This window comes from Apodemus sylvaticus, chromosome 1 (assembly GCF_947179515.1).
Source record: "Apodemus sylvaticus chromosome 1, mApoSyl1.1, whole genome shotgun sequence".
NCBI classification, from domain to species: domain Eukaryota; kingdom Metazoa; phylum Chordata; class Mammalia; order Rodentia; family Muridae; genus Apodemus; species Apodemus sylvaticus.
The window spans coordinates 175,166,774-175,193,773 of NC_067472.1; the positions used below are offsets into that span (position 1 = coordinate 175,166,774).

General features: G+C 42.5%; 1 protein-coding gene across 2 annotated transcripts; it reads right to left on the bottom strand.

The window, feature by feature from the left end:
- Window positions 1-3,007: 3,007 nt before the first annotated feature.
- Window positions 3,008-26,384, bottom strand: LOC127670669 (zinc finger protein 14-like). 2 transcript variants are annotated; one of them, XM_052165111.1, is made up of 5 exons: window positions 26,283-26,384; window positions 8,951-9,077; window positions 8,699-8,759; window positions 5,324-8,130; window positions 5,118-5,207 (listed from the first exon to the last, which is right to left on the bottom strand). In XM_052165111.1, exons 1-5 carry the CDS (start codon window positions 26,298-26,300, stop codon window positions 5,200-5,202), a joined length of 3,021 nt encoding a protein of 1,006 aa, XP_052021071.1. In that variant the 5' UTR covers window positions 26,301-26,384; the 3' UTR covers window positions 5,118-5,199. The 2 variants fall into 2 exon arrangements, with proteins under 2 accessions (XP_052021069.1, XP_052021071.1); XM_052165109.1 differs by having other exon boundaries at window positions 3,008-8,130.
- Between the last annotated feature and the right edge of the window lie 616 nt (window positions 26,385-27,000).

The following is a 27,000-nucleotide window of genomic DNA, read 5'->3' on the forward strand; positions in this document are numbered from 1 at the left end:
TAGGATGAAATTAGGCAAAACTTCTAATTTGTTTCAGTAGTCTGTTGGCCAAAGAGAGACATGATGTCTCTAGAATACCATTCCTGCCAGGCAGGCTAAATCACATAGATAAAGGAATGACATGAAGGTCTAGAATGCAGGACTTTCAAAGCATGCTGTCCTTCACAGCTAGACTGATGCTTTAGGAACTGTGGAAAGAGTTTACCTTATTAGATCGTGATCCCATCCACGACACCTCAGGAAACAACCTATGAGCTCCTTTACTTAAAGAAAACGAGTCTTTCAGGAACTGTTGGAGGTATAACTTCGGGCTTCTTGAAAGTTGTATATATGGCTGTTGGAACACCTATGGGTGGCTCTCCTGTAACAAGTCCACACTTTCCTCAAGAGCCAAAGTGCCAATCTTGCTAATAACTATACCTAAATTCTCTTCTTAATAAACTCCAGGGCAGAAGAGATGGCTTAGTAGGTAAAGTACTTACCCTGTAACTGAGGAGCTGAGTTCCCATCCCCAGAACACAAGAAAAGACAAATATGGCTGTGCAGGTCTGTAATTCCAGTGCACCAGTAACAAGACAGGAGGCAGAGACAGGAGAATCCCTAGATAAGCACAGCATAGAACGGCAGCAAATAAGAGCCCCTGCCCGGAGTTCAAAGAAAGGTAACTGTCCTCTAACCTTTATATGGATATTATAGCTCACATGCGCGCACGCGCGAGACACACACACACACACACACACACACACACACACACTGTATTACTTAATGTTTTATTGCTTGAACAAACACCACAAACAAGGCAACTTTTACAAGAACAACATTTAATTGGGGCTGGCTTACAGATTCTGAGGTTCAGTCCATTATCATCAAGGCAGAAGCATGGCAGCGTCCAGGCAGGTATGGTGAGGAGGAGCTGAGAGTTCGACATCCTCATCTGAAGTCTGCAAGCAGAATACTGGCTTCCGGGCAGCTAGGGTGAGGGTTTTATAACCCACATCCACAGTAACACACCTACTCCAATAAGGCCACACCTTCTAATAGTGTCACTCCCTGTTGCCAAGCATATATAAACCATCACACACACACACACACACCAAGAGACAAACAGAAAATAAAACCCCACCTCCACTCTGTACTGACTCAAGTTCTTTTTGACAATGCAGTCAAGAATTCTGGCTTCTTGCTGGGCGATGGTGGCGCACACCTTTAATCCCAGCACTTTGGGAGGCAGGGGCAGGCAAATTTCTGAGTTCGAGACCAGCCTGGTCTACAGAGTGAGTTCTAGGACAGCCAGGGCTACACAGAGAAACCTGTCTTGAAAACAAAACAAAACAAACAAACAAACAAAAAACAAAACAAAAACAAAAAAAAGAATTCCAGCTTCTCTAAAGTGGAGGTTCTGGGAAAAGAACTGTATTACTACCAAAAGCAACATAAGGCAATGTTTCTCTTTCTCTTCCTCTAAAGCAATTGCTCTCTCCTCCCTCCCTCACCCCTCTCTTTCTTTTTCTCTCTCTCCCTCCCTCAGTCCCTCTCCCCCCTCCTCTCTCTCTCCCTCCCTCCCTCCCTCTCTTCCTCCCTCCCTCTCCCCCTCGCCTCTCTTTCTCTCTCTCTCTCCCTCTCCCTCCCTCTCTTCTTCCCTCCCTCTCCCCCTCTCCTCTCTTTCTCTCTCTCTCCCTCCCTCTTTCCCTCTCCCCCTCTCCTCTCTCTCTCTCCCTCCCTCCGTCCCTCCCTCCATCCCTCCCTCTTTCCCTCGCTGGATTGTGGTAGAGCACGCTGGCAATCTAGCAGTCAGGAGGTAGAGGCAGGAAGACGACTGTGGCTGTGAGGAAAGCCTGGACTAAACAGTGTGACACTGCCTACCAAATAAGCAATTAACTACTAATTAAAACTGAGTAACAGAGGAGAAGGGCACTGGAGGGATAGCTTTCAAGATCATTTCAGGTGACAGTCATCGATTTCTATAGCATCATCATCTTCAAAAGGTGATTTTTGCTTAAGATGGGCACTCCTACTTTAGTTACTCTAGTCAAAGAATCCCTTTCAGACATACCAAAGAAACGTGTTGTCATGGCTATCCTCAATTCCACTAAGATAACAAATGGGCATGAGCTATCACAGTAATCTTAACCCAACCCTATCTCTCGAACCCTTAATTCCTAATCCTATCGTAACCAAAATCTAAAACCTAATGTTTCCATAGCTCTGGTTCACAATCACTAGAGGAAACTTAAAGGAAAATTCCCGGAAAATAATCAGTTCCTGGTGGACTCCTCTCTCTCTCTCTCTCTCTCTCTCTCTCTCTCTCTCTCTCTCTCTCTCTCTCTCTCTCTCTCTCTCTCTCTCCCATCCTACACCCACTGTCACAAAATACCACACTAATGGACTTTGGAAAATTTTTTTGATGGCCGTGAAAGCAAGATGACAATGTTTCCATAGTAACAACACTATATGTCTGTAACTTCTTCTCACCTTGGCAGTAAAAGGACAGAGAAAGAAATCCAAGAACTGGGTCATGGTTATAATCCTGAAAGCCTAGTTTTCATGGCCCTCCTTCCTCCAGCGAGGCCATTCCTGCCAAAGGTTTGTCAAGGCCCAAAGTGATGCTATAAGCTGGAAGCCACTGGACTACCTCAGTTTTGGTTTGGTTTTTTCACTTGTAGCACCCTTTGTGTGAGAACTTGTAATGCATCCCTCAGTGGACAGGTTTTATGAGGTGGGTGTTCAAATGAAACATCTACTGTTCACAAATCAAAGAAACCTACTTAAAACAACTTGGTAACTAGACAATTTTATCATTTACTATGAAAGCTAAGTTTGTATATTAATAAAATGGGCATACTTTTTTTACATAAAAGAGTAAATCTTAGCTGGATATTTGATAATGCAGCGTACAGAGAATCAATTTTTTTCAGAGTTGATACTTCAATTTTATACTTGGCAAATATAAAGAACATCATATAAAGTACTGGGCAGAAATACAGATAGGACCCATTTCATAAGTTGTTAAAATATTTTTCTTTATTGAAACCCAATAATCATTGAATGATTTTTTTTTTCAACAAAATACAAGTCACTAAGTCAGGAACTTTTAAAGGTAAACTATACTATGCAGTACAATACAAAGAGAAATTAATTTAGTACTTACATGCTGATGACTAACACTGAGAAACAGAAAGGTCTGTTTTCCACAATTAAATCATTATTTCCATAAGAGCAGAAAACTCTCATAATTTAGTAAAAGTACTTTAGTTTGCAACAGCCAGCAAGTCTTGCGTGTGAGCTGAAGTGCTTCAAGGAGCTGTGAATAGGCACTGCGTGGCATGACATCACATGCAATACCTATGTTGTATGATCAAAACAAAGTTAAGGTACAGTTGATCACATGATGCACCATGGGGAAGTGACGCCGGAAGCACAGAAGAGTCAGTGCACATATAGATCTGAGAGCTACAGACACCAACCTCCTTCCTGCCTCACTCTTCTACGTGACCGCTGTTTTTCAAACAATTTTTTTAAGAACCATATCTACAATGCAAAAACACAAGAGAATAAGCACACAAAGAAATAGTTTTAAACAATCATAAAACGGTTACATTTTATGGTTAGTGTTACCCCAAAAATCAAAAGTACTAAAATTATACACATTGTAAAAGGCTTTAAGTCTATTTATTATTTAGGAAAACATCAAAACACTATGAACTAAGTCTATAGTGTAGATATTTTACAGTAGATTAATGTGTCCTAGGAGTTTATTGTCACCTAAGTCTCTGATGGAACAAAATCTGGTCCTGAAAACTCCACTCACAATAAGTACTCTTCATAGGTAGAGCATTTACTTTTATGCCAAATCTTTTGTTTGATACATATTTGTTGGTACCATGCCTAAAATATACAATGAAGTGACACTCCATAGACTAGCGGAGTTTTTATACCATGTAGCCTAAGTGTATGGTGGGGTACACTATAAGGTACATATATGCTAATTAAGAAATTGTCTAGCAATCTGCATCAACTATTTCTTCTTTTAAAGTTCATGTCTACACTTAGAAAACTTTCATCTCAGTGTTTTCCTGTAAAAGAAATGAAAATCCATCACCTAGGAGCCTTCTCAATTCTCTTATGCTAGGACTACAAATTAAACTGGGAGACCAGAGCTAAATGAATGAGTTGCTTTGTTTTTTTGTTTTTCCCATAATTTTTATTGAGACTGGTCTCATTAAGTTGCTTGGGCTGCCCCTTAACTTGCTATTAGTTGCAACAAAACCAAAGAATACAGACCTGATCTATCAGCTGCAACTAGGAATATCTTCAAATGCAAATCACTGGAAAATACCATACATTCATAAATTGCATAGCTTTTCATTCATGTTAGCATGATTTGCTTCAACATTTCAACATACATAAATTTGTAGGATCCTCTAATCGGCATTATCACATGATTTTTAGTATTGTTAAAATATAGGCTTTACTTCCCAAACTGCAGCCGTTTCAATCCCATATCTCTTTCTATAGGACTACCTTCATAAGCTTCTGTATTTGAGTAGATCTATGAAATGAAATACCATATTCAATTCTGGGTTTTAACACCAGGTAGTTTCAGGTCTTCAAATGGAACTGAGGGTTTTAGCACATCTCTTAGATTCAGGAGTTGTTTTTCCCCCCAGTGAATCCTTCTAAACATTCCATAGCAGACAACAACACCCATAACAACAACAACAACAACCACAACAGCAACAACAAACTTCACCATTTGTTTTACATCCCTCAGCACTTCCACACATTTGAAGAGAACTAGATAGTCTAACCATTCTCACACGTTTATCTGCATTCACAGAGATTCCCCCTCAGGTGTGTGTTTTCCTGTGTCTCTGAAGGGAACGGTAGCATGTAAAGGCTTTACTGCAGTCTTTGCACTCATAGGGTTTCTCTCCTGTGTGAGATCTTTCATGAATTTGAAGTAAATACGGGTAAGTGTAGGATTTACTACATTGCCGACATTCGTAACGTTTTCCCCCCACATGAGCTATTCTATGCCTCTGAAGAGAACTCTGACTTATCAAAACTTTACCACACTGTTCACACTCATAGGCTTTTTCTCCTGTATGCATTTTTTCGTGCATTTGAAGGGAACTATGACTTCGGAAGGCTTTATCACACTGCTCGCATTTGTAAGGTTTCTCGCCGGTGTGAGTTCTTTCATGCATCTGAAGGAAGCAGGGATAAAGAAAGGCTTTACTACATATATTACATGTGTACAGTTTCTCTCCAGTGTGAGACCTCTCGTGCATTTGAAGGTAGCATGGGTAAATGAAGGACTTACCACAGTCTTTGCATTCGTAGGGTTTCTCTCCAGCGTGGATCCTTTCGTGTCGTCTAAGGGAACTTTGACTTCTGAAGGCCTTACCGCACTGCTTACATTCGTAGGGTTTCTCTCCAGTGTGGGTTCTTTCGTGTAACTGAAGAGAACTTGAGCAACTGAGCACCTTACCACACTGTTGACACTCATAGAAGCCGCTGTGAGTTTTTTCATGTATGCGAAGGTAACCCGCACTTTTGAAGGTTTTGCCACACTCTTCACATTCAAAGGGCTTTTCACCCGTATGGGTTCTTTCGTGCGCCTGGAGGAGGCTGTGACATCTGAAGGTTTTACCACACTGCGGACAGTCATAATGCTTTTCTCTAGCATGGGCTCTTTCGTGTAACTGGAGGGAACTGAGGCCTTTAAACGCTTTACCACAGTGTCCACATTCGTAGGGTTTCGCTGCACTGTGAACCCTTTCGTGTCGTCGAAGGAAAGAGGGACAAATAAAGGCTTTACTGCAGACCATACATTGATAGGGCTTTTCTGCAGTGTGAGACTTCTCGTGCTTTTCAAGTAAATACTGATAAAGGAAGGACTTGCCGCATTGCTTACACTCGTAGGGCTTCCCTTCGGCATGAGTTTTTTCGTGTACCTGAAGATTACTGAGGCGGCGGAAGGTTTTGCCGCACTGGTTGCACTCGTGAGCTTTTTCTCCGCTGTGGACCCTGGCGTGTACTTGGAGGGAGTTGGAAGAACTGAGGGTTTTGCCGCACTGGTTGCACTCATAGAACCCACTGTGAGTTTTTTCATGTATGCGGAGGTTACTGAGGCTCTTGAAGGCCTTACTGCATTGTTTGCAAGCATATGGTTTTTCGCCAGTGTGGGTCCTTTCGTGGACGCGAAGTAAACTCTGATACCTGAAAGCTTTACCGCAGAGTTTGCACTCGTGGGGTTTTTCTCCCGTGTGAATGATTTCGTGGACTCGGAGGCGGCTGAGACCTCTGAAGGCTTTCCCGCACTGGGCACACTCATAAGGTTTCTCCCCAGTGTGGGTTCTTTCGTGCAGTCGAAGGGAACTTGAGCAACTGAGGATTTTCCCGCATCGCTTGCACTCATAGGGTTTGTCTTCAGTGTGAGTCCTTTCGTGGACTCGCAGATAGCTGAAGCCCCTGAAGGCTTTGCCACACTGTTGACACACATAGGGCTTCTCTCCCGTGTGTGTCCGTTTATGTAACTGCAGGGCACTGGAGCAACTGAGGGTCTTACCACAGTCTTTACATTCATAGGGCTTTTCTTCAGTGTGTCTTTCTTCATGTATGCGAAGGTAACTGAGACTTCTGAAAGCTTTGTCACACTGCTTACATTCATAGGGTTTGTCTCCAGTGTGGGTTTTGAGATGAACTTGAAGTAAACATGGGTAAACAAAGGACTTACCACATTGTTTACATTCATAAGGTTTTTCCCCAGTTTGAGGAACTGTCTGTCTCTGAACGGAACTTCTATCTTTAAAGTCTTTAGCAGACTGTTTACGTGCATAGGCCTTTTCTCTACAGTGAATCTTTTCATGTCTTTGGAGGACAGCAGTAACCCGAAAGGTCTTACTACAGACCTTACATTTATAGGGTCTCTCTCCAGCATGAGCTCGTTCGTGTACCCGAAGAGAACTCTGACCTCGGAAGGTTTTGTCGCACTTTTTGCATTCATAGGGCTTTTCCTTACTGTGAGATAGTTCGTGTCTTCGGAGGAAAGAGGGGCATAGGAAGGCCTTACTACATACATTACATTTATATGGCTTCTCCCCGCTGTGAGACCTTATGTGCAATCGAAGGGAACTATGCCCTTTGAAAGCCTTCCCACACTGCGTACACTCGTAGGGCTTGCCCCCAGCGTGCGTTCTTTCGTGTCTTTGCAGGAAAGAGGAACAGCGAAAGGCCTTACTGCACAGGTTACATTTGTAGGGCTTCTCTCCAGTATGGAATCTTTCGTGGGTTTGAAGTAAATAGGGATAAATGAAGGTCTTACCACACTGTTTACACTCATGGGGTTTCTTCCCAGTGTGGATGGTTTTATGCCTTTGAAGGGAACTGTGGCTTCTCAGAGCTTTACCACACTGTTTACACTCATAGGGTTTCTCTCCAGTATGAGCTCTTTCATGGACTTGAAGATGACTGAGGCGTCTAAAGGGCTTAGCACACTGCTTACATTTATAGGGTTTTTCTCCCGTATGAGTTCTTTTATGTTTTTGTAGGAAAGAGGAACAAAGAAATTCCTTACCGCATGTCTTACACTTGTAAGGCTTCTCTCCAGTATGATACCTTTCATGCATTTTCAGTAAATAGGGATAAATGAACGCCTTACCACACTGTTTACAGTCATACGGTTTTTTCCCAGCACGAATTTTTTCATATCTTAGAAGGGAACTGTGACGTCTGAAAGTTTTAACAGACTGTGTACTGTCAAAATGCTTTCCTCCATTACGAGTTTCACTGTGAGACGGTGGGGAATTCAAAGAACTCAGAGGTGTGCCAGCTGGCTGACATTCAGAAGGGTTTTCTTCAGTTTGAGTTCCTCCCTGTGAGCTGGGGCAAACAAAGGCTGGTTCCACGGGGTATCCACGGGGCTGCTCTCCACTCTGAATTTGCTTTTGAGGGCCACATGAACTTGGAACATCAGCGGGTCTTGAATATACTTCATGTGCATAAGTTCCGCTCACAGTGTGGGTTCCCACGTATATGTGAACAGTTGTGAGAGAACTGGAGTTATGTTGCTTTTTCCCACAGCCCTCAAGCTCATATCGAGCGTAATCAGAACAGGTTCTGATGTTCCTATTGCAGGGTGAAAGAGACATGAGAACTTTCCCATACAAACTACAGTCACATAGCTTCACTTGAGCAGCACTCCCTAGACTTCTATTGACATGTGATTTCCTGGAGGTTTCTCCAAATGTATTGCCTTCTTTATTCTCATAGACCAAATCTAGCATTTGACGGCTGTAAACACTGGCAGGCACATTACTAATGGTTGCTGTACGGGTGACTATTTAGCTATTCATAGGTCTTAGTCTCTCACTATTGCCTAAGTCAGAGAGAATGTATGCCTTCTGCAATATTTAACTGTCTTCTAACTAAACGGATTGGTGACAATTCAGCATGACTCTTAAAGCTATCCTAAAACAGCAAAGATTATTCATGCATTCTTCTCGGTACTTTTCCTAAGTGAACTATTTTCTAATCCGGATGGCTTTCTTACATGGAATCACATATTTTGGTAAAAATTTTATAATGGTGACTAATTTAAATTTGTGTCTGCCTTGGTAACTTGTTCATAAATTTTCATAACATATTAAGATTCTCTCAAAAAGATACTTTTTCCCAACTAATACATGCAATTTACCTTGTATTTTCCCCAGGTTGTTTATGCTGGTCTTCAATGATCTGGCATTCTGATTTGATTCCTAAAATGTAGACCCAGGAAAAAAAAATTACAAATGACCAGAAACTATATAAAACTCTAAGTTACTAGGGTTAATGCACATTGTACTCATACCTGATTTATTCACATAATTCTTCCCTTTACATATTCCAAATTACAGAATGAAGGAACACTTGTCCAATTGACAAAGAAAAGGAATATCAACACTCTTACCCACAGAAGCAAGGTTACTGCAGGTTTCCAGCATCACATTAATGTACAGATTCTTCTGAGAAGGATCCAGCAACTCCCACTCTTCCTGGGTGAAGTTCACAGCCACATCCTCAAAGGTCACCGAGTCCTAAAATATCCCATATTAGAAAATGGGTGAAACTAACAGTACTGAGTATAATTGATAAAATGTTCATATAATCCTGCAGTCTCCAAACTTGTATTTGATGTCAGATAGTTCTAATGCTAAGATTGACGTGTTCAGATAGGAAACTGCTAAAATAGTGGACTAACACTCTTCTCTCATTACTGCAACCAGCAGTTGGAGTGTTCTACCGGGCCGAGTCAATTTCTCTGTCTAAAATGGAATATCTCGTACCTGTGATAACAAAGTCCTACTGAACAACGGGCAAAATAGACTACAGTCAAAAGACTGCATTTCCTTGGAACTTCCTTGGTACCAAGAGAAGCTCTACTCAGATATGTGCACCTAAGACTGTAGGAGACATTACCAACATAGACAGCAATAGTAGCCACTTAGTCTAAATGATTCTGGGAAGCATTTGGCATTTTCTGAACCCCTGTTGGATTTCTGAAATGCTTCATACGCACCAATAAGGAAAGAATCCATCCCCACAGTACATGTAGGGCAAGAAGCCTAATGAATTTCACACAAGTTGTCAAGATCTGTTATATGGGGAACTGTGCCTGTGCTATGTGACTACGGCAAGGGAAATATTAAAATCCTGAAATCAGTTCACACTCACCCAGATTTAATAAATCAGTCAATGCGAGAAATAATGATGACCACGAGAGAAGAATTTTTAATCTTTTCATATATTCTTTGATAACTTTACACACCAGTATTTATACACATCATTCGTATGTGTTTCTCACAGTCACCCCCAACTTCTTCCTCCATTCCCCCTGTACCCCTCTTCCCAGCACGTGCCCTCTTACCTTCATGTTCTCTCCATTTGTTTTGTTTTTAAAGATTTCTGTGTATGGCTGTTTTGCTTGCGTATATGTCTATGTACCACATTTGTGTGGTACCTGTAAAAACCAGAGGAGACACAAGATCCCCTGGAACCGGAGTTATGGACAGCTACCAGGTGAATGCTGGGAACCACAGCCCAGTCCTCTGCAAGAGCAACAAATGTCCTTAACCACTGAGCCATCTCTCCTGACCCTTGTTTCTGCTTTTGCTTTTATTACCCAGGAAGTCCAATAAGTTCTACCTACATGTATTCCAACAACCTCCTAGCAGCCTTACACCCAAAGAAAAATTAATCTCCTCCATCAGCGGCTACCGATTGCTCATAGTTTCTGGGAAAGGAGCTGAGTCTCATTAGCTCATGATTTTATACTAGTATTATAGACTGGCTTGATTTTGTGCAGGGCTTATGCAAATAACCAGAGATGCTGTGAGTTCCTGTGTACATGTCATAGGCAGAAGCCAGCATCTCACAGCACTCTTCCACATACTCTGGCTCCTACAGTCTTCATGATCCCTCTCCAGTCACATTCCCTGAGTCTTGCACTACGAGAGAGCAAGTTTTTAATATCTGTTCAGTAAATGTCAAAGGAAAGAGAACAATTAGATAACACATGTTTTTACAAGAGCTCAAAGGTGCCTGGTACGTCATTTGCTGTAGTTCCAGCTGCTGGGAAACCTGAGCTTTAGGATCACTGGATCCCAGATCTCAAAGGCAGCCTGTGAAGATCCCCATCTCAGGATGGAGGGAAAGGAAAGAGGAAGCCATTGTCACAGGGACCCGCTGCCTCTGCTTCCCTTTGACTCTCATCTAAAGAACCCCAATTCTTTTCACTCCTGCACTCCCCTACCCCACCCCCGCCCCCACCCCACCCCCCACTGGGACCTCACCCGCTGCCTCCATGAGGCATTTCAATACATCCTTTGCTTCCTTATGCCTTGGTAAGTTATTTTTATTGTCTGTGTCATCATTCCACATGAATGGCTTACCTCAGGACTGTCTTATTAACTGTTCTATTGCTGTGAAGAGACTCCATGACCAAGGTAACTCTTATCAAAGAAAGCATTTAACCTGGGCTTGCTTATAGTTTCAGAGGATTAGTCCATTACCATCCTGTCAGGATGCGTAAGGCAGGCAGAAAATAGTAGCTGCAACCTTGGCCAGAGAAGCTTCGCTCAGCAATGGTTATCCATTAAGCAAAGAAGTCGTAACTTGTCAAAGCACCTAAGCCTAAACAGGACTTCTATGTCAACTTCTCCCAAGCTCGCAGGATGTCACGGAGGGATGGAAAGAATACAGGAGCTGGGAGGGTGCTGACGAGAACTGTCAAATGCCATCTTTGGTACATGGCACGGCCACTGCACCCTTCAATTCACTGCAGTTATAAGTGTAATACTCATTGGATTCCGTAGGTTATTAGCAGAGAGAAAGAGAGAGAACACAAGAACACAAAGGAGAAGTGTAACACACTGGGGGTTCCTGTGAGGAATGGCAGGGAGGAGGAGTTGGGGATGCCTGGAGGGAGTAGGAAGGACTTGGGGTGCATATGATGTTTTACACTTATGAAGTTGTAAAAGAATAAATAAAGGATATGCCACTTAAAATACAGAAAATAAGAGAAGTTCAATTTAAACACTCCATTCTAGAAGGAGGCTCAGGAGATGAAGACTCCGGAAGTAAACAACTTAAAAGCCTCAGTCGCTAAAACTCATCCTTTGATTACAGGTTCATTGGACACAAGCCATTCATTGGTCACTGATAACTGAGAGACTCGAGATGCAGAAAAGACGAGGGAAGAAAGATCTTCACATTTCTCACCAGTCATAGGCAATTAACGTTCCATCGAGGGGCTGAAGCGGTGGCTCAGTGGGTAAGACACTAGCTGCTCTTCCAGAGGAACTGGGTTCAATTCTGAGCAACCACATGGCAGCTCACAACTGTCTGTGACTCCAGTTCCAGGGGATATGATACCCTGATACAGACATGCATGTGGGCAAAACACCATTGTACATGAAATAAAAATAAAGTGTTAACAAAATTTACTCCTTCGTTAAAAAGAAAAAGAAAAGTTCCATCTAAAAGGCACCCTACTCGGGAGAAGGGAACTTTCCCACGTTTGTGATAAATGGGCTTTCCTATTATACTTGTGACCAGCTGGTGCATTTCAGCCATGAATACTCAAAGATACTGCTAGGAAGTGTCCTAGGAGCCCCTGTCCCAAACCTAAATTGGAGGGTACTGGGAGCAGAACTTTCCTTCTCCTTCAGAATGGGATGGGCCATCTGAAATTCAAAAAAAATAAAAAACAAAAAGACCTCATGCTCAGCTCAGACTTGAAAACCAGCAAATGCCACTAATTCTGGTCCTAAAGTATGACAGGCCCCTGAGGCTGTAGTAGTTCCCATGTTTCCCATGTCTATGGCAAGCCTAGGATAACTCTAGATGTGGCAAAGATCATGTCTACACTGCCAGTTCATGAACTGCACTATTTCCCTGACTGACTTTTCTGCCTTACTATTTTAGTCCTCAGCTTCCTTTCCGGCATGAATAGCAAAACCAGGCAGCACCAGTCATACCCCACGTTAGGCCCATGGGACATCTTTCCATTGTTTTCTCATCCTATCAAGTGATCTGATTCTCCTACTAGAGAGAGCCTCACATCCAGACTCCAGGGGCACTTAAAATAGTGGCTCCAGAGGCCTTTAGGGCATTTCTAACTCAGAGTCCTATGTCCAACAAAGGCCAGGGATCACATAGGGCCCCCAACACTCCGGATAACTCTTTTTTTATTTTTTGGATAAAATAGATTTTTTTTATTTTGTAATTTCCATGAAGTACAATGAATTAAAAAAAAACATTTTTTTAAAAAAATGTCACAAATATAGAATTAATATTATTTTCAAGACACTTCTTTTTTTTTATTATCTTCTTCATTTACATTGCCAATGGTAAAACCTATCCCAATTTCCCCCCTCCAAAAAGCCCCCCTCCCCAAAGATTCCCTACTCCTCCTCCCACCCCCTGCCTCCATGTATATGCCCCTCTACCTGACACACTCCCACCTCCCACCCCCCCATCCTCCACCCCCCACCTCTGTCCGTTTCCCTTTGTTGGGGCCTCTATTGATCCTTTACCTGACCAAAGACCACTCCTCCCACTGATGCCCAACAAGGCATTCCTCTGCCACATTTTTAGGTGGAACCATATGTGCCCCTTGGTTGATGGTTCAGTCCCTGGGAGTCTTGAGGTGTCTGGGCGTCCGAAGTCATTGTTCTTCCCAGGGGGCTATAAACCCCTTATAATTCACCCAGCACAGGAAGCTCAAGAAGAAGGAGGACTTAAGTGAGGGTGTTATGGTTCCTCCGAGAAAGGGAACATAATACTCACAGGAGCAATAATGGAGGCAACGTGTGGAGCAGAGTCTGAAGTAAAGGCCAACTTGAAGTGCAAGTGCCCTACCTGGGGATTCATCCTATAAACAGTCACCAAACCCCGACACTTCGACAAGAAGCATGTACCAAAAGGAGCATGCCATGGCTGTCTCCAGAGGGGCCCTGCCAGAGCCTTACAAATTCAGAGGCAGAAACTAGCAATCAACTATTGTACTGGGCTTGGGGTCCCCAACAGAGGATCTGGAGGGTGGTCAGGATAACTCTTAAAGTCACAGGTCCATCTGATCTCAGCTCAGGCCTTGATGAAGTAGGATAAAATGGAGACAGGGTTAGTCTCCTTTCGAGTTTCTCCTGTCCTCTTAGAGCAACAGCACCACCTATGGGTTTGGACACACCTCCCCATTCCTTTTTTCTTACTGGGTTCTTCTGAAAACAGCTTGTGCTTAGTAGCTGAGGGGAGGTCAAAACTAAATCCAGATGACATTATTTTTGGTGGGGAGGGAGACAGGGTCTCTTTATGTAGAACTGTCTATCCTGGAGTTTGCTATGTAGACCAGGCTGGACTCAGCCTCTGAATAGTAGGATTAAGGGCATGCTCTACCATGCCTGCCCCCTCCCCCTTTTAAGTTTCAGGGTATTAAAGGGTCCTCTTCGTAGAAGTGAACATTTCCAAACAGATGGTGTTCTTCATGCCATAATAGATAATGAAGAAAAAGGGTGCAGGTACCCAGAAACAAATAAGTAAAAACTCAACTATCAGTCAGGGTTCTTTAGAGCAGTGGTCCTCAGCCTATGGGTTTCAACCTCTTTAGGATCAGACAACCCTTTCATATGGGACCGTCAGGAAGCACAGGTATTTACAGTATGATTAGAAACAGTAGCAAAACTACAGTTAGTAAGTGGCAACAAAAATTATTTTATGGTTGGGGGGTCACCACACATAATAAACTATATTAATGGTCACAGAATTAGGAATCAGAATACTACTCTGGAGGATCAGAATTTAAAGAAAATATATATGTATATGTATGTAGGTACATGCATGCACACACACACACACACACACACACACACACACACACCTATATTCCAACCATGGCTGTCAACCAACAGAAGGTACATCCAACAGTCCAGTAGTTGTTCAGTCCAGAAGGCTGAATGTCTCAGCTGGTCTATACTATATACCTGAATCCCAAAGTAGGTTCTAATGCCAGTGAAGGTACAGCCTTGCTAGCCAGGCTGAGAGCAAGCAGACAAAGAGAAAGCAAGCTTCCTTCTTCCATGTTTTTTCTGTAGGCTACAGGGGAAAAGCGTGACAGAGATTAAGGGTGGATCCTCTCACCTCAGAGAAATAAAATCCTTCACAAATATGCTCACAGTGTGCTAAAATTTGGGTTTTAGTTACTTCCAGATGCAGTCAAATTGATGGCAAAGAATCAAATAACCTAAGAGGTGCCTCCTTTTTTCATGAGTTTCTGAGAAAAGGAACAAGAGCTAAAAAAAAAAATCTCCAGGCAATACTCTAGCAAAGACCAAGAAGACCTGAAAGACATTGCACTGTGTCTTCTTTTGTCTTACAGATGGAGGGTCTTCAGCAAAGGGTCCCTGAAGCGGGATTTCTTCCATTTAGTAGCCTATATATAAATGGAGATAAAATGTGCCCTCTATAAAAAAAAATAAAAAAAGAGTATTAGATTGCCCTATAATTTGATCTCTTTATTAGAGAAAAGGTATTTATTATGTATACTGGCAAGTTTTACAATTTGATATAAGGTAGATTCATCAGAGGAAGCTTCAATTGAGAAAATACCTCAATAATGATGAAGGTGATGGCGATGGGGATGGTGATAATGGAGGAGAGTACACAGCCTGTACGCATTTTCTTAGGGATGTGAGAGGGACCAGCCCAAGGTGGGTCCTGCTATCCCTGGGCTGGTGGTCCCAGGTTCTATAAGAAAGGAGGCTGAGCAAGCCAAGAGGGGCAGGAGAGTAAGGAGCACCCTTCTAGAGCCTCTGCATCAGCTCCTGCCTCCCACATCAAGTTTCTCCTCAGACTTCCTCTGATGGTGAACAGTGATATGGAAGGGTAAGCCAAATAAACCCTTTCCTCTCCAAGTTGTTGTGGTCACAGTGTTTCATCACGGCAAAGGTAATCCTAACTAAGACATTAAGTTTTTCACATTGTCTGTAGACACATTTAAAAAAAAAAAAAAAAAAGCATCCAAACAGTTAATCACACCCATTCGAGCTAGGGAGTGTCTCGGGTTAACCATTAGTAAAAGCAAATACTTCTTTTGGCCTGACCTCCTCAATCATGTGTTCTGCCATGCACCCATGACCTTATAAAATCTAAAGAAATACAAGATGACCCGTTAACTTCAAGTATTTCTGTTTGTGTTCAGCTCTGTATGCATTCATATCTGTGCCTCATGTGTGTTCAGTGCTCAATGAGACCAGAAGAGTGCATCAGATCTCCCAGGACTGGAGTCACCTTGTTGTAAAACATCAAGTAGACTCTTGAAATTGAACCTGGTTGGGCTGGAGAGATGGCTCAGCAGTTAAGAACACTGACTGCTCTTCCGAAGGTCCTGAGTTCAAATCCCAGCAACCACATGGTGGCTCACAACCATCCATAATGAGATCTGATGCCCTCTTCTGGAGTGTCTGAAGACAGCTACAGAGTACTTACATATAATAAATAAATAAACTTAAAAAAAAAAGAAAGAAAGAAATTGAACCTGGGTCCTGGAAGAGCTGCCAGTGCTCTAAACCACTGCTGTTCTGTCTCTTATAGGACCCTAAAAATAAAATGTTTTCTGTTTCTTGTCAGTATCTGTTAGAAATAAAGAGGAACACTTCTTCATTGTTGGCTTCTTCATTGTTGGTGGGATTGCAAGCTGGTAAAAGCACTCTGGAAATCAGTTTGGCAATTCCTCAGAAAATTAGACATAGTACTACCTGTGGACCCAGCTATACCACTCCTGGGCATATACCCAGAAGGTGCTCCTACATGTAATAAGGACACGTGCTCCACTATGTTCACAGCTGCCTTATTTATAATAGCCAAAAGCTGGAAAGAACCCAGATGTCCCTCAACAAAGGAATGGATATAGAAACTGTGGTATATATATACAATGGAGTACTATTCAGCTATTAAAAACAATGAATTCATGAAATTCTTAGGCAAATTGATGGAACTAGAAAGTGTCATCCTGAGTGGGTAACCCAGTCACAAAAGAATGCACATGGTATGCACTCACTAATAAGCGGATGCTAGTCCAAAAGCTCAAAATAAACAAGTTACAATTCACCCAGCACAGGAAGCTCAAGAAGAAGGAAGACTTAAGTGAGGGTGCTATGGTTCCTCTGAGAAAGGGAACAAAAGACTCACAGGAGCAACAAGGGAGGCAATGTGTGTGGAGCAGAGTCTGAAGTAAAGGCCACCCAGCGACTGCCCTACCTGGGGATTCATCCTATAAATAGTCAGCAAACCCCGACACTATGATGAGAAGCGTGTACCAAAAGGCGCATGCCATGGCTGTCTCCAGAGGGGCCCTGCCAGAGCCTTACAAATGCAGAGGCAGAAACTAGCAACCAACTATTGGATTGAGCTTGGGGTCCCCAACAGAGGATCTGCAGGGTGGTCCAGAGGAGCCTAATGGGTATATAGCCCCATGGGAAGAACAATGACTTCGGATACCCAGACACCCCAAGATTCCCAGGGACTGAACCATCAACCAAGGGGTACACATGGCTCCAGCCAAAAATGTGGCAGAGGAATGCCTTGTTGAGCATCAGTGAGAGGAGTGGTCTTTGGTCAGGTCAACAGAGGCCCCAACAAAGATAAACGGCCAGGGGGTGGAGGGAGAGAAGTTGAGGGGGAGGTGGGAGTGTGTCAGGTCGAGGGGCATATACATGGAGGCAGAGGGTGGGAGGAGGAGTAGGGAATCGTTGGGGAGGGGGGCTTTGGGAGGGGGGAAATTGGGAAAGGTTTTACCATTGGCAATGTAAATGAAGAAGATACTCAATTAAAAAAAAAGATTAAAAAAAAAAAGAAATAGATGACAAAAGTCATCTGTATCAGTTATAGGGCAGACAGGAGTTTTGGGTCTAGCCAGTTGCCACTGACCTCAACAGCAAGTCTCCTATATAAACCATTGGGCTGTTTTACAGAGAAACCAATGCCTTTTATGCATTGATTATAGTGGTAAATTGCCATTTGTTGTTGAGCTCACAGATGCTGGCTCTAGAGGTGGTACTTGGTCTTCACACTTCAGACCTAAGCTTTCTCTCAATGTGTTATCCAAAGCCTCTTCCCTAAGTCACGCTGGCCCCTGATTCTGTGGCAGGGAGAAAGACCAACAAAAGAGCCCAAGAATAAAGACATTGTGCTCTGGAGAATACCTAAGGAAGAAATTTCAACAGATTACTATTATTATTTATCTCACAATGGAAAAACTACCTACAATAAAAACAGCTAGTGAAATAGATATTCAAGGAGAGACCAGAGAGGACCCTGTATCTAAAATTGGAATCTCTCAACAGTTGTTCCAATATCACAGTTTTAATTGGGCTTCCTGGGATGAGTTTTGCAGGATGTTGTAAATAAACATTAATTTAATGACTTTTATTATATCTGCTGCTTCTCTGTCTGCTACCTAAAATTTCAAAACCAAAATCATGGTAATGGCAAATGTACTCTATAAACTTATGAACACTTATCTTGTTTTCTGTTTTCTTTAGAATTTACCTAGGTACTTAAAATATTATAGTATATGCATATAATGTTAATTTATGGCATTTAATTTCCATAAAAGGGGCTGGGCAAGGCCACCAGACCCTAAGTCACCTTCCATCCCTTCTAGGCAATTGTAGGTAAGCCTGTTCTAATTGCACATGGACTCATGGACTCGGGGAGGAGCTAAAGTACAGAAGCTTGGGAAGGCTCCACCATGTCTAAGAGAAACCCACACTGCCTGGAGACTGCCTACAACTGAACACATGCTAACTCAAGCTGAGTCCCACCCAAGCTTTATTTGTATAGAATAGTAGTGACAAGTACCAGACTGGGATAACCAATCTTCTGGTAATCATAAATGGAGGCTATACTGATATGTGGTCAGAGAAATGTACAAGAATATTTTCCCCTTCCTCTCCAAAGTTCAATGAGTTCCAAGAGGGACTGTGGGACTGCTCAAACTGTTCTGTACCTGTCGGAGATCACTTATTCTCTTGTTCAGGGAGGTCATAGAAACTCCAGCTTGTGAACCCTAACACTGTACAAAGACAGTCAACACAGAGAAAATTTTCCCCAGTGCTTCCAAGTAAAGCCATGGTCAAGCAAGGCGTATCCTCACATAAGGGGGCAACTAGTACAAGGAAGGCTAGAGGAGCCAGAGACTTCCCCAAGCCCAAGTGACCACCTAAGGACCAGATCCGCAAGTAGACTTGTCAGTTAAAAAAAAAAAAAAAAAAAAGCTGATCATGGTGGTACACACCTTTAATGCCAATACAGCAGGAGTCAGAAGCAAGTAAATCTCTAAGTTCAGGCCTGTCCAGTCCACATAACAAGTGTCTAGGACAGGCAAGGGCTACACAGAGAAGCCTTGTTTCAATTAAAGAAAAAGAAAAGTGCAGTTAATTTTGGTCACCTACATGGTCTTAAACATTCAGCAGAAAAATCTCACCAAAGTCTAAAACATTGGTCTTCTAACTGACCAATGAGTTCTACTGCCCAGATATTAGACTAGACATAAGTCTAGATCGACTTTTCATTTAGACAACTATCTCACTAATAATTTTCTTCTTGACAAGTAAAAAACTATCCAACATGGTGGTACATGATGTAATCCCAGCATTGGGAGACAGAGGGATGCAGATCTCCAGAAGTTCAAGACCAGCCTAGTCTACATGGGGAATTCCAGGCCCTCCAGGGCTATACAGGAAGACCTTGTCATGTGCATATATACATACACACACGAATAAAAGTACATTGCTTAAAAAAAAAAAAAGCCTTCATACCTGGGCCCAATTCAATAGAGTAGTGTCTAAATACAGCAGTAAGAGATGGGCTGGCTATTTATTTTAACATAAAAATCAAATGATGGTTAAATATCTTCCCTCCCTCCTTCCCTCCCTCCCTCCGTCCGTCCGTCTGTCTGTCTATCTGTCTGTCTGTCTGTCTCTCTCTCTCTGTGTGTGTGTGTATATGTGTGTGTGTGTGTGTGTGTGTATCTGTCTCTCTGTCTCCCTCTTCCCCTCTCCCCTCCCCTCCCCCTCTCAATAAAACATAAAATAAAATAAGTCCTATACCTGACAGTTGGGATCCTTTAAATTGACTCCCAACCCACTGCATTCAATGTAACAAATTGAGCTTAAAGCCAGACAAGTCACCAACCCCATCCCTACCAACAGTTAGGGTTACTTCCTCTACAGAGGTGGTAATGATCAAGTACAGAAATTGGCCAGGCAGTTCAGCATACAAAGACATCAGAGAGAGCTGGGCGTGGTGGCACAAGCCTGGCATCAGTCCCTGCAGAGAAGGCAGGGCTATCTCTAAATCCCAGGCAGTCTAGTCTACATCGTAAGTTAACAGATAGCCAGAGCTTTACGGTGAGTGACACTCTGTCTCAAAGGAAGAAAAGAAAAAAGGAAAGTGGCCACAGAGAAAAGTAGCTAGTTTTGTCCTAGACTAAAAGCCAATTATATATATATCTTTGGTAGAGCCTGTAAGAGACCAGAGAAACCAAGTTTCTTTAATACGATACTGTAAGCCTCTTACTAATGGGGGAAAGGACACTAAAAGCAAAGCAGAAGAAAAAGGGCTTGACTCTCCTAGAGGCTTCTTGGTTTCCCCCTATGAATTGCTATTCTCCATCTGGCTGCCCAACAAATGGCCCTAAGACCAAGAGGTGGCAGGGGTGCTATTGATATTCTGGTGAGATATTCAACCCAGTACTGCCTGAGACTCCATGGTAAAGCAGCAATGGACAATGCATACCTACCCTCATGTTGATGGAGAACACCAGACAGAAAGATCATTCTCCTAAAAATAACTGGTAGGACTCCAGTACCTGACATTCACTGAGCTACTCATCTGGGGTGCACAAAACTTTCTGAGATGAAGGTGTGTTATACCTAAATGAAACAGCCTAGTCAGGAGGTCTCAGAAAGATGCCAGACTTGTGTATGTACAAGTAAATCCAAAACAGAGAGCCCTTACCCAGTGTACTGGCTGGTTGTGTGTCAACTTGACAAAAGCTGGAGTTATCACTGAGAAAGGAGCCTTCCTTCAATCTCCAGCTGAAAGGCATTTTCTCGATTGGTGATCAAGATGGGACAGCCCATTGTGGATGGTGCCATTCCTGGACTGGTAGTCTTGGGTTCTTTAAGAGAGCAAGCTGAGCAAGCCAGGGGAAGCAAGCCAGCAAGGAACATCCCTCCATGGCTTCTGCATCAGCTCCTGCTTCCTGACCTGCTTGAGTTCCAGTCCTGACTTCCTTTGGTGATGAACAGCAATGTGGAAGTGTAAAATGAAGAAACCCTTTCCTGCCCAATTTGCTTCTTGGTCATGATGGTTGTGCAGGAATAGAAACCCTGACTAGGACAGTCAAGAAGGGGTCTGGACAAGAGAACAAAACCCAGGCAAACTTTAGGAAAACTGAGATTGATTGACCTGCCAGGGGAAGATGAAAGTACTTACTAACATATATATATACATATGTATATGTATGTATATATATGTATATATATAAAATCCAACTGTTCAAATAGTAGCTTAAAAGCTCCTCCAGGAACTGGTCCTCTGATTTGGCCTCCCCCTAGCAATGGGGTCCAATAATGCCCTAGCTTTCATAGCCTGCACCTCTCAATTAATAGTAAAAGCTTTAGGGACAGATTGGAAACTTAATTGTACATGTGGACCTTACAGTAATGGGCAGGTTAAAAACAAATAATAATTGTGGTGGTTTGAATGTGCCTGGTCCATGTGGAGTGGTACTGATAGGAGGTGAACGCTTGTTGGAGGAAGTATGTCACTGTGGGATGGTCTTTGAGACCCTCTTCCTAGCTGCCTGAAAGCTAGTGTTTCCTAGTTGCCTTCAAATCAAGATGCAGAACTCTCAGCACCTTCTCCAGCACCATGTCTGCCTGGATGCTGCCATGTTTCTTGCTATGATTATAATGGACTAAACCTTGAAAATGTAAGCCAGCCCCAATTAAATGTTTCTCTTTATAAGAGTGGCCTCGGTCATGGTATCTCTTCATAGCAATGGAAACCTTAACTAAGATAATAAATAGGACATTAAGAAACAGTAACAAAGAATCTTATTAGAGTTCAGCAAAGGGTAGATAGACATTCTTCCTTTGCTTAGCTTTTGCTTAGCCCTGTACCTCATATAGGGAGGGATTTATTCCTATGAGATTATGTTTGGAAGACTTCCCCCTACCCAACCACCCTTAGTGACCAGACTATATAATGCATTCCTTTCTCAAGTCACTACAGGCCCTCCCTCCACTTCTCCATGTAGGCTACTTATTGAACTGAGAGACCCAGCTGACCTCCAAGTCCATCATCAGTTTCCCCCTTAAGTCCAGTGATACTGTCTGGGCCAAACAGGTAACAAAAGCAGTGTTTGAACCAACTTGGAAAGAACTGTACAAGGTGATTCTCTCCATTCCTGTGGCTGTGAAGGTTTCTGACAATACACCATAGATCCACCACACCCAGGACAAGAAAGCAGAAGCCACAGACACCTCTGCTAAATGGACTATCTCCCAAACAATGGATCCATTAAAATTAAGGTCTTTCTACTTCCCGCTCCTCTACCTCTTCAGGAGTTGTATGTTTGGTATGAGGACAGGATCATGGTGCAATACCTACTGACCTCAAGCCTGGACCTGGAAACTGAGAAAGACAGATACAGGGAAGCTATCAACTAATGTGATTACAGATCAGTAACACAGAGTCATCTGGACCTCTGCTACCGATGTCTACTTTAAGTGTTGTTTCATTGCATTGGAGAAAGGAAAGATGTGGGAGTTGTATCTTCTGAGATTGGAATACAGAGTTTACAATTCTGTGCATCTGCCTAAAACTCTGGGCCCCTAGTTGCCAAAAACAAGGGAGTTTCCACTCCACAAATTGAAAAAATGCATTTCAACATATAGAAAGCTCCCTTCCAAGAAATATAAGATAGGAAAATATAATCCAATGGCCATAAAATTAAAAATCTGAAAATTCCATAAGAAAGACTCTAGCCTTTGGAAACACAGGAAAACCTGAAGAATCAGACTATGCCACAGGAAGAAACCCTGAGGATCTAATTCATCATTCCCAGGCTAAAATCTGCCAAGAATACACAGAACTAACCAGACTGTCAGGCCATTGACTGACAAAACTCATGTGGCAGAGGACAGCCCAAAGTAATGTTAAAGGACTACGAGGGACTGAAACTTGTCTAATATCCAAAACCTTTAACCTAGACATGTCCCCTTATTGTGATGCCTGCTATTCTGCCTTGTGGGTTAATCTGTCTAGATAATAACATTACTGAGTCCATGAAACTACTTACCAGACATGTACTAATGGTTTTGACTACACGTGCCTCTTCTGATGCTTTCCAAACTAAGTAGACAAGTTGGTCATGTTCTAAACATTTCCCTTGCAGAAATGGTCCTAAAGAATTGAAGAGGTTTAGACTTTGCATGAGATAAAGGAAACTTTTTAGATATGGCTTTGGAAGAAACCTGTTTGTTTTTTTTTGTTGTTTTTTTTTTTTTGTGTTTTTTTTTTTTTGTTTTTTTTTTTTTTGCTCTCACTGATCAAGAATAACTAGAAAACATCATCTTGGGAGCTGGAGAGATGGCTCAGTGGTTAAGAGCACTGACTGCTCTTCCAAAAGTCCTGAGTTCAATTCCCAGCAACCACATGATAGCTTACAACCATCTGTAATGGGATCCAGTGCCCTCATCTGGTATGTGTGAAGACAACTACACTGTACTCATATGCACAAGGCAAATAAATAAAATCTCTAAAAAAAGAAAAAAGAAAAAAAGAAAAACAGAAAACATCTTGCCATGGTTGAGGAAAACCTCAAAACAAGAAAAAGACAAAAAACAAATTGATACCAGTATCTTTTCTCTTGGTCTTCCTGGATAACTACTCTGCTATCAGTATTGTCTGAACCTTTAATTCTCATTCTGATTGGATTGACAGCAAGAACCTGCATCTGAATCAGTGTGGCTAATTATGTATCAGTTCAATAGTTGGTACCAGCTACACCTCATAAGTGGCAGGATAAGTCTACCACTTGACTCATTCTCTTAGGAATGTAAGAGGCTCCCAGACCTTAGTAGGCCCCAAGACCTTAGCATAACTAAGTCCATGATTCTCTGTTAATCAGGTCACAAAACTTGGCCCATACACAAAATAAAAGCAAACCCTTAACCTATCAAGTCCATAGTTGTGGGGAAGTCTCTAAAGGAACTACCTTCCCCTTTTTGCCTTCTGTAGATTCACTTTTGGCTAACTGTTCTTGTTAACTGATGTCAACCCAGAATGATGGTTCTTGTGCTTAAAAACTCATGCTGAGAAAGGCTCAGTGGTATACTGGGTACTCAGGATCCCAGTATACCATATACAGACATATATTCATAAACATAAAATCTTAAAAGGACAAAAACCTAAAAAACAAGAACAGGGACAGGATTATAAAGTGATATTGAGCAGAAAAATATACCATTGTCTTTGACCACAGAAAATCTCCAGACCCAACAAAAAATCAAGGAAAAAAAAAAAATCCCACACCCAGTATCCTAGCACTTGGAAGGTGAAGACAGGCAGATCTAAAAAGTTCCAGGTCAGCCAGAGCTACAGGCTGAGATCCAATCTCAATTTAAAAAAAGGAAAAAAAGAAAAAAGAAAAAAGAAAAAAAAGCAAACTTGCAAAATTACTGAGTTAATGACCTATCATTTTCCTGCATGTCAGCACTGAACATCTGAGTATATCATTTAAAAGCATCATTTATAGAGCACCAAAAATAAAAGGAATACATACGCTTTTAATAAAGATCTATAAACACAAACTTTAAATTCTTAATTGGAAAGTTAAATGAATAGAAAGATTCCAATTGAGCACCAAATGCCTTAAAATTATGTTTCTTCTTAATTTAAGCTATAAATTCAACACAGAGATCCACAGATGGTTCAGCATGTTAAAGGTGTTGGTGCCAAATCTGAATTCCTGAGTGTGACATCTGGGATCCATAGGATACAAGGAAAGAACTGATTCCTGCAAGTTGTCTTCTGATGTTCGCACATGCCTGGGAGTGTGTCTCACCTGTCTACAAACATACACACTCACACACACAAACACATATATATGTGGTGTTTGAGAGATTTGTAGACTTGAAACAATCTCAAAACAGTTCTTCTTAATAACAAATCTGATTCTACAGGTTATGCGGAAGGGCTAAAGCAGTAAAGGGTCCTAATGCTGCGACTCTTTACTACAGTTCTTTGTGTCATGGTGACCCGCAACTGTAAAATTATTTTGTTGCTATTTCATAACTGTAATGTTGCTACTGGTATGAATCATAATGTAAATACTGATACACTGCATGTCTGGTATAAGACCCCTGGGAAAGGGTCGTTCAACCTCCCAAAGCGGTTTTGATCCACAGGATGAGAACTGCTGTGTTCTGACAAAGGATCCCAGCACTCATGGGCGTTCACAAACATCCAACTCAAGCACAAAGGGACTTAACACCATTTTCTCCCCTCAGAGGGAACTAGGCATTATGTAATATGCAAACAAACCATTCAAACACATAAGTAAATCTTAAAAATGAAGATTAATGTGGGAAAGGAAAAGACACGGGACTGGTATGCAGCACAGCTGGCACTGAGCTTTCCAAGAAGCAGGAAGCCTTGGGTTCCTTTTGAAGCACCACATAAAAGCAGGCATGGTTGACACATAACTTTAGTCTTTAATCGGGTAGTGTTGCTGGTCTAGTTTCTCTGAGTTATCTTTAAGAGGTTCTGTACTTTGCATTTCTTTGACTTTTTGAATTTCACTCACTATTGAGGTGTGTAGAAGAAGAAAGATCAGAAGTTCAAAGTTACCCTCAGTTACACAGCGAGTTTGAGGCTAGACTGTGTCGTGTCTATCCCTAGTCGGCACACTAGTATACACACACACACACGCACACGCACACGCACGCGCACGCACACGCACGCGCACGCACACGCACACGCGCACACACGTACCACCATCATCTGACTTTAAATCGTTGCATAAGCTACAATAATGAAAGCAGTCTACTTTTGGCAGATGTTCTAAGCCCAACACCTTTAATCAAAGCATTCGGAAGGCAGAGGCAGCATATCTGTGAGTGCAAGGCCAGACTGGTCTACAAAGAAAGCTCCAGGAGAGCCAGGACTTCATAGAGAGACTCTATCTCAAAAACCAAAACAAATGTTCTATTTCACAATAAAAAGATTAAGAGAAAATTCGGAAATAAAGGTAAAAGAATACAGTTAACTGTTTTGAATAAAGAAAATTCAAGGAAATTCCTTCATTAACAAATATTAGTGAACCACCTTAACATCTATATGTAAGAAATTACTGAAAGACATTATAACTGGCAAGAAAAATAACTCTTAAGTGTATTCTAATGATTACATTAAATGATGAAGTGCGAAGTAGAGGACCTCTTTGTTTAATTCAGAGAAACCAGACTCGCAACAAAACCCGAGATCCCTCATCAAAGGGACGTCGCCAGCAAAGGCGAGCAAGGCGGAGCCTCTCGTGCTGGGCACAGAGACGGCGGGAGGGGCGGAGCCGAGCAGAACAGAGGCCCAGAGCATCTCCCGCTCTAGCCGCCGCAAGGATGGGATTCCGGGGCTCAGCTCTGCTCCCCGTCTGAGGACCGCAGCCCCTTGCTCACCATGGCGCGGCTTCCCATCTCGAATGCACTCTCCCACAGGTCCAGGCAGCGGAGGTCCCAACGCGGCTCACACGGCGCCTCGCTCAGCCCTAAGGGGGAACCCGGAGCGTGACGGCGAAGAGCCCGCCTCTCGCCGCTCAGCAGCGCTCTTTATTGGACAGTTTGTCTGGTCGCTCTGAATGGCTAACGAGGCCAGAGTGACAGGAATTGTTCCATCGCGGAGAGAGTGATGGCAGCCCAGTGGATCCTTGTGGCCTGTGGCTTGTCCCCCGAGTACACACAAGCAGGAGTTCTGACTAGGTTTCCTTTTAAGAACTTAACTCCTGTCCTCCAGAGCTGTACCTGCTGCTTTAGAGTCGTGCGTGCGCACTGTCCACTACACACAATGGCCAATGTAGGGATCGCCTTGCCCACGCAGCAGGATTTTTTATACAAAAGGGTAATTTAAAAATTCTAATTGCATGTATTTAATTTAAACAAAAATGTGGGAGGAGAACATGTATCCCACAGTGCATGGGTGAAAGTTAGAGGGCAATTGGCTAGAGTTGGCTGCCCCTTAATCCATGTAGGTCCTGGGGATTGAACTTAATTCATAGGGTTTAGCAGCAAGCGCCTAAAAAATCAACAAAAGTTGATTTTTAAAAAGGAAAAAAAAATTAAGGGCACCTATTATTTACTTTTAAAAGGGAAGTGGGGATCCAGAAACTGCCCAATTTAG

What these genes read in the sequence shown, in the direction of transcription:
- LOC127670669 (XM_052165109.1), bottom strand. An exon ending in CAGTAACCTTGCTTCTGTGG is followed by an intron (nt 8,760 to 8,950) that starts GTAAGAGTGTTG and finishes TCTACATTTTAG; the next exon opens with GAATCAAATCAGAATGCCAG. An exon ending in CAACCTGGGGAAAATACAAG is followed by an intron (nt 8,131 to 8,698) that starts GTAAATTGCATG and finishes ACCCTGCAATAG; the next exon opens with GAACATCAGAACCTGTTCTG.